General features: G+C 46.3%; 1 protein-coding gene across 1 annotated transcript; it reads left to right on the top strand.

Moving 5' to 3' along the window:
* The first annotated feature begins 140 nt into the window (after window positions 1-140).
* Window positions 141-7,236, top strand: TMEM53 (transmembrane protein 53). Its single transcript, XM_075181605.1, has 3 exons — window positions 141-339; window positions 3,475-3,578; window positions 4,263-7,236. Exons 1-3 carry the CDS (start codon window positions 285-287, stop codon window positions 4,956-4,958), a joined length of 855 nt encoding a protein of 284 aa, XP_075037706.1. The 5' UTR covers window positions 141-284; the 3' UTR covers window positions 4,959-7,236.
* Window positions 7,237-8,388: the final 1,152 nt, after the last annotated feature.

The following is an 8,388-nucleotide window of genomic DNA, read 5'->3' as shown; positions in this document are numbered from 1 at the left end:
ATCTAAGGACCAATCACATTAGCGCCAGTGGGCGGCCAGCCAATCAGATCTCTCAGCTGCGAGAAAGGGGCGGGATATCACAATCTGTTTCGGGTGAAATAGCGGGCACGTTGCTAAGCAACGGTATCTACGGACTCTCCGGTTGCCAGGGTACAGGGTCCATTGGGGTGGGCGTGACTGGATCAGATGACCTCCGCCCGAGGTGCTGATTGGCTGACAGTCAGAGGGAGAAGTTCCGGCGGGTGAGTGGCCATGAGCTGGTCCCGGGGTCAGAGGAGCTGAGTATGGGGGACTCCGACCTGGATTATACCCTTGTCCTGCCGGAGGCGGCTCTACAAGGTGAGCACCGCGGTACACTGTGATACAATGTAACACTGACTGTAGTTATACGTTATAATGTTATATAGCTGTGACTAGCGGCCGAGGAACTACAAGTCCCAGCACCCCTGCCAGCCACAGACATGAGGTAGGTGCCCCTGTCACATGAACTACAAGTCCCAGCACCCCTGCCAGCCACAGACATGAGGTAGGTGCCCCTGTCACATGAACTACAAGTCCCAGCACCCCTGCCAGCCACAGACATGAGGTAGGTGCTCCTGTCACATGAACTACAAGTCCCAGCACCCCTGCCAGCCACAGACATGAGGTAGGTGCTCCTGTCACATGAACTACAAGTCCCAGCACCCCTGCCAGCCACAGACATGAGGTAGGTGCTCCTGTCACATGAACTACAAGTCCCAGCACCCCTGCCAGCCACAGACATGAGGTAGGTGCCCCTGTCACATGAACTACAAGTCCCAGCACCCCTGCCAGCCACAGACATGAGGTAGGTGCTCCTGTCACATGAACTACAAGTCCCAGCACCCCTGCCAGCCACAGACATGAGGTAGGTGCTCCTGTCACATGAACTACAAGTCCCAGCACCCCTGCCAGCCACAGACATGAGGTAGGTGCTCCTGTCACATGAACTACAAGTCCCAGCACCCCTGCCAGCAACAGCCAGGAGGTAGGTGCCCCTGTCACATGAACTACAAGTCCCAGCACCCCTGCCAGCCACAGACATGAGATAGGTGCCCCTGTCACATGAACTACAAGTCCCAGCACCCCTGCCAGCCACAGACATGAGGTAGGTGCCCCTGTCACATGAACTACAAGTCCCAGCATGCCCTGCCAGCCACAGACATGAGGTAGGTGCTCCTGTCACATGAACTACAAGTCCCAGCACCCCTGCCAGCCACAGACATGAGGTAGGTGCCTCTGTCACATGAACTACAAGTCCCAGCACCCCTGCCAGCCACAGACATGAGGTAGGTGCCCCTGTCACATGAACTACAAGTCCCAGCACCCCTGCCAGCCACAGACATGAGGTAGGTGCCCCTGTCACATGAACTACAAGTCCCAGCACCCCTGCCAGCCACAGACATGAGGTAGGTGCCCCTGTCACATGAACTACAAGTCCCAGCACCCCTGCCAGCCACAGACATGAGGTAGGTGCTCCTGTCACATGAACTACAAGTCCCAGCACCCCTGCCAGCCACAGACATGAGGTAGGTGCCCCTGTCACATGAACTACAAGTCCCAGCATGCCCTGCCAGCCACAGACATGAGGTAGGTGCTCCTGTCACATGAACTACAAGTCCCAGCACCCCTGCCAGCCACAGACATGAGGTAGGTGCTCCTGTCACATGAACTACAAGTCCCAGCACCCCTGCCAGTCACAGACATGAGGTAGGTGCTCCTGTCACATGAACTACAAGTCCCAGCACCCCTGCCAGTCACAGACATGAGGTAGGTGCTCCTGTCACATGAACTACAAGTCCCAGCTCCCCTGCCAGCCACAGACATGAGGTAGGTGCTCCTGTCACATGAACTACAAGTCCCAGCACCCCTGCCAGCCACAGACATGAGGTAGGTGCCTCTGTCACATAAACTACAAGTCCCAGCACCCCTGCCAGTCACAGACATGAGATAGGTGCTCCTGTCACATGAACTACAAGTCCCAGCACCCCTGCCAGCCACAGACATGAGGTAGGTGCTCCTGTCACATGAACTACAAGTCCCAGCACCCCTGCCAGCCACAGACATGAGGTAGGTGCCCGTCACATGAACTACAAGTCCCAGCACGCCCTGCCAGTCACAGACATGAGGTAGGTGCTCCTGTCACATGAACTACAAGTCCCTGCATGCCCTGCCAGCCACAGACATGAGGTAGGTGCCCGTCACATGAACTACAAGTCCCAGCACGCCCTGCCAGTCACAGACATGAGGTAGGTGCTCCTGTCACATGAACTACAAGTCCCAGCACCCCTGCCAGCCACAGACATGAGGTAGGTGCCCCTGTCACATGAACTACAAGTCCCAGCACGCCCTACCAGCCACAGACATGAGGTAGGTGCCCCTGTCACATGAACTACAAGTCCCAGCACCCCTGCCAGCCACAGACATGAGGTAGGTGTCCCCCCATTACATGAACTACAAGTCCCAGCACGCCCTACCAGCCATAGCCAGGAGGTAGGCGCCCCTGTCACATGAACTACAAGTCCCAGCATGCCTGGAAACACTGCTTCCTTAGGGGCCTTTTGGCTCCGGAGGTCGGAGGCCCTCCCTAGCTTTGGCAAAGTGCGGCCTGAAGACCCTTGTTCCTCTCTGGGGCCTTTTGGCTCCTGGGGGTTGAGGATAAACGGGGCCCATTCCCTTTAGTGAAGAGTCCAAAGGCCGGGGCCCCCAGAGAGGCCGGGGCCCTCATGGCACCTATTTATTTTTATGTTTTTACATTTTACATGACACATTCAGTTTACAAGGTTTGTTGTCACATTGGGTTGGGCAATTATCAAACATGTTCATGATGTCACCACAACATCCGTGTATAAAACACGGCGATGTCACTAGTACCAGCGCAGCCGTTCCACCATCACCCGCGGCAGCACATAGAACATGGCAATAGGAAGCTTCCCAATAACACATCTGGTGACTCTGCCGCCCGTTTGTTTTACTGTCGCAGTGAAGGGAATTATACAGAAAAATGATTTACATTTAATTCATAATAGAGCTCTTTTTGCAGAGTAAAACAAACTAACTAGTTCAGGTCCACAGAGCAGCATATCTCCCAATTGCCCCTATATTTGGTAGTCAAAAGGCGGCAATGTCTTGTGTATAAGATGGTGGTGGTCTGAGTGGGTCTGTGCCCAGATTTTCTGTTTGGGAATATTGAGCTGTATGTTTTCCGTCCTACAGGTATGTACAGGATCACGCAGGTGGGAAGTGAGGTTCTAGAAAGAAAGAGTAACAGAATGAGCTAATTGGTTTAGCTCCCTTTACCTCTGTCTGAAATGGCTGATAACAGAAAACAGTAGCTTGTACTCTGCTAGGAAACACATGTAAATACAGTGTCTGATAAAACATTACAAGACCTGTACAGTATTGTTAGTTACTCTTTACTGGGCTTATTCTGACCTATTATATCATTGACTGCAGCCTGTCAGTGGGACCAGCAGAGGGAGCCGGTGGTGATTCTGCTCGGCTGGGCAGGATGTAAGGACCAATATCTGGCTAAATATAGCTCCATCTACCATGATCAGGTGAGTGCTGACTAGTGGATGATATATCTACATGTTCCACCTTTGATCGGACCTCTCCCTCTTTATATTATACTGTTTCCCAGTGATACAGAAGATGTCATCTCTACAATATTCATAATAATAATGCTTTTAGTGTCAGGATCAGTTGTTTCCTCAGTGATTGATGTTTTTGTGGAATTTCTGGTATATAATAGTGATAATTATACAGTAGAGGAGACCTGGGGTACAGAGCTGTACAAACTGCTGGGACGGATGTGATTGGTATCAGGAAATTCTATTATCTACCAGAGTAAAACCTGAGACTTATAACACCCATCAAATGTCCTTTCTCGTCCGAAGGAAATAGACTAATCTCCCACAACCTCGTCCCAGGACTGGGATCCTGTAAAACAAAGTATAATTATTTGAAGTTAATATTTAGCAACTGACTTCGCACACAATCTACACTACACAATATTCAGAATTTGGCTCATTATAAACCTGAACAAATGACCTCAACTGAATGAGATGATCGTAATCGAGAAGAATTTCTTTTCTACGTTTCCTAACGACACATTTTTCACAACACTAAGTTTCTAAAGAAGCAGCGTAATTTATCCTGGTGTAATTACACATCACCCTGCGCTATTGTTCATACGGTAATATATATATCTATATATGTGATAACTCCTCGCCTTGTTGCAGGGCTGTGTTGTGATCCGATATACCGCTGGCTGGCGGACAGTCTTCTTTGCGGAGTCCTTCGGCCTCCGATCTCTCCGCCACCAGGCACAGAAGCTCCTGGAGTTGCTGTTTGACTATGAGATTGAGAAGAACCCGATCATCTTCCACGTTTTCAGCAATGGCGGATTCATGTTGTACCGTTATATAGTGCAGTTGCTGCACTCTCACCGGCAGCTGAGCAAACTCCAAGTGGTCGGCACCATATTTGACAGCGCTCCAGGAAACCGTAATATCTGCGGCTCGGTGCGAGCGCTGAATACAGTCCTTACACCCAGCACCAACCGCCTGCTGCGCTACCTCGCTCTGGCTGCCTTTGCCGTTATGGTCTTTATTCTCCGAATTCTCCTCTACCCGGTGACCAGATTCCTGCATGAGAATCACTATGACAAAATGAAGAAAGACCCGTCCCTCTGGCCCCATCTCTACCTCTACTCCCGATCCGACAGCATCATCTCCTACACCGATGTAGAGAACATGATACAGTTTCGGCGGCGACGGCACCTTCCCACGGAGTGCGTAGATTTCCAGAAGTCGGAGCACGTGTGCCATTACCGCCGGTACCCGCAGAGGTACTCCGAGATCTGCAGCGCCTTCCTCAGAGACTGTGTCAGGAAGGCCTCCAGGTCCTCGTTCATGAGCGAGCATCAGTCTTTTTAAATGGCAGCGTGCAGTGGTTAACAACTTCAGAAATATGCTTTAGGATCACGCTTTTTGCCTGTTTTTAATTGGTTATCTTTAATTTGAGCAGTTGCAGAGCTGCGGCTGTTGTGTTTAAAAATAAAAATGTTAAAACCATTGATTTCGAGCATAAAAAGATGAAAGACAATCTGTCCAAAACAGCAGATAAGTTTAGTCTGTGTAATTTTAGCACAAAGTTTATTTTGAAGGAACATTTTAATGTTACTCTTGGGTTTCTGCACATTAGTAACTTGTCAAAAGTTCATTACGAAGGGTCCAAACCGTCAAAGAACTGCAATGCTTAAAATTCACTTTCTAATTAGATTCACAAATGTCCATGAAAAGGTTTCCATACATTAACAGGACTTACAGAATTTGACAGTTTACTCACATTTGCTGTGCAGTTGAGCTATTCTGGTATCCTCTGTTCCAGACACAAACAGGCTGATTCTCGAGGCCTCAGGCGGAAGACTGACAGGAAGTCTGCTATGAAAAATAACAAAATTCACTTTTTCAATGCTCATAACTTGATGGAGATATCTACAGTTCTGATAAGATCCTTTAAAACTCCACATATATGATTGCAAAAGTTATTTTTAGTTCTTTTATAGAATTATATTGTATTTTATTGCTGGTGGGTTTTTTTTTAAAGTCTTTTCTGCAGCTAATTCACTGTGAATCAAATGTCAAAATCAACTTCCAGTTTATAAGTAGCGCCATCTAGTGGTTGTAGTGTTCTGATTGTCGGGTTACTAAGTGTTGTGTGAGCGCCATCTACTGGTGTTTTTCTGTGAGTCTCCGTTTAGATTAAAGTGCTGATTATAAGTTATTGATACCAATATCCGCTGACACTTTGTTATAAAACATCAGTATAGAGTGATACTTATAGACCAGAGTGCGCTGGAAATGTATCATTTCTACTCCCACTGTGACTGAGAAAGATGCAGTTTCGAGCAGGGAAGGCTCCACTAGCTGGCGTGGTGCGAGGTGGAAGATGTACCACTTACTCATCATACATGTCACAAGCTGTAACCATAAAGTGCTGCTAAGGCAGGTTTGATCTGGCTTAGGACAAGCGGTTTGCTGGTTGGGAGCACAGACAGACAGTCAGTCAGTGCTGCTCTTATAAATGTTGGAAATTTTTGACCAGTAATTTTCTATTGCAGTTTTTATAAATCTCCTGTTGTCTCTTTTATGATGTTGGAATATAATAGGTTACACGACTGGTTATATAGTAAGAATGACTTTAAAGTGTGTATACTTCAGCCTTACAGTGCACTGGAAATGATATGTTTTGATTATAATTTATAAGATTCTGCAAAGCGTTTAGGGTTTCTTCAATTGCACTCCAGCCACAAAAATAAAGTGTATACACTCAGTGGCCTCTTTATTAGGGACCCCTATCTAGTTCTGGGTAGGACACCCCCCCCCCCCCCCCCATTTGCCCAGAGAACAGCCTGAATTCTTTGTGGCATGGATACAACAGGGGGCTGGAAACTGTCCTTAGAGATTCTGTTCCATGGTGACGTGATCACATCACTCAGTTACACATTTGTTCTGTGAACCTCCAGTTCCACCGCATCCCAAAGGTTCTTTATTGCACTGAGATCTGGTGACTGTGGAGTGCACGGACCTCACTGTCACCAGCTAGGGGGGACATACGCTGTGTGACTGGTGCGTTATCCTGCTGGAAGTAGTTATTAGAAGATGGGCAGACAACAGCCACAAAAAGATGCACATGGTCAGCAACAATGCTCGGGGAGGCTGTGGCATTTAAATGATTCCCCATTTCACTGCACCAGCACCAGCCTGCACCGTTGACACAAGGCAGGATGGTGTTTGGTCTGTACAACAACTGAACCTCTTGACCATCTCTGCATGCTGTAATGCACTGATTTGCTGCCACATGATTGGCTGATTAGATATTTGCATTAACCAGCAGGTGTACAGGAATTAAAGTGGGCACTGAGTGTATAAAGAACATTTGCACTTCTATTACTGGAGTCCATTTTAGCCCCAAAAAACCTTAATGTGATTTTTTTTTCTTTCTTAACTGTATATATGTTTTTGGTTTAATTACTTAGAATAGATTGAAACAAAAACAAACCAACAATTGTGTAGTTTGTCCTTCTTCTCTATCTGCACTTTGCACACTTATGTCCATAAGAGAATTTAAGTATAATGAATATAAAGCCTGCTGTGTCCACATGTTGGTTTCCCAGTCTACAACCTTATTAAATAACTATTTTTGAATGTTTCTGGGTTTTTTCTAACCTGCTTTTTATATTAAACAATAGTGTAAGTATAATGTGTGTATGTTTGGTATTTTATTGTAATTATTACTTACCAGTGTCTGTATCACAAATCTGGACTTTCTCCAAAAATAACCCCTCTTACCCCCAATACAGAACTAACAATGTACATTTCTCCAATGAATCTGGCTGATGATCTTTCACCTTGTGCAGATGGGCAGAGAACGCACGACTCACTTCTGTCCATAGGAATCGCTGGATAGAAATGTAATTTGTCCATGGAGCTTCATCCATCTCTTTCCTCTTATAAACAAATATCGTCTGTAAATAAGTAACAAAAATAATACAAACAAAAAACTGGCAAATTATACACAGCAGCTGTGACAGCAGCCTCAACCTACAGAGGAGCTAATGCTAAAACTGAATGTATATAACATGTCAGTGAATTGGTAGGTAGAATGGACTTAGAAAATATGGTAGCATGCAGTGAATAACTGATTAAATCATTGTTCTGACATATTATGGTACTTTTTATATCCAAGAGTTTGAGCCTGAGGTTTCCATATTACAGTAATAGCCAATAGCCCCCTACACACACCCTCCCCGAAACTTCACCTGTGGCCCCAGCTCTAAATAAGTGAGTGAGGAGTGTTTTGGGGGTGATTGCAGTAATGTGAGGTCTATACTGCGGGTGTGTGATGTATTGTGACTCATTACTGAGATTAAGGGTATTGATTGTCCCTTTTTGATTGTTAGAGGGACACATACAGCCCTTAAAGTGTAACTGCTTCTCCATCATTGCCTTATGATAATTGGGTGGGTGGTTCAGCCCTACTTTTATCCCCCTCTTAATAAATAATACTTTTTTTTTATTCAGATTGTTGTTCAGGCAACATATCGATATATCGCTCTATTACCTTACGCGTTTCATGGCCCATTTCATCAGAGGATTTGGCCTAATACCACTACTCTTATACAGCAACCACTAAAACCTTAACTACCTTCAGCTGCAATTATTTGATTACAACCATGAGTCCCGATCGATCAGTCCATAACAATATGTCCTCAATATTAGGTAGATATGTATCTTCACTTATAAAACAAGGAGGCACTTACCCAATCTTTGATACAAAGTCAGACACTCATACAATCAATTC

The sequence above is a fragment of the Mixophyes fleayi genome, chromosome 8 (genome assembly GCF_038048845.1).
Source record: "Mixophyes fleayi isolate aMixFle1 chromosome 8, aMixFle1.hap1, whole genome shotgun sequence".
NCBI lineage: Eukaryota > Metazoa > Chordata > Amphibia > Anura > Limnodynastidae > Mixophyes > Mixophyes fleayi.
This window is presented reverse-complemented; position numbering and strand designations above follow the sequence as displayed.

What these genes read in the sequence shown, in the direction of transcription:
- TMEM53 (XM_075181605.1), top strand. Translation starts at nt 285, where the DNA reads ATGGGGGACTCCGACCTGGATTATACCCTTGTCCTGCCGGAGGCGGCT. An exon ending in GCCGGAGGCGGCTCTACAAG is followed by an intron (nt 340 to 3,474) that starts GTGAGCACCGCG and finishes CATTGACTGCAG; the next exon opens with CCTGTCAGTGGGACCAGCAG. An exon ending in GCTCCATCTACCATGATCAG is followed by an intron (nt 3,579 to 4,262) that starts GTGAGTGCTGAC and finishes GCCTTGTTGCAG; the next exon opens with GGCTGTGTTGTGATCCGATA.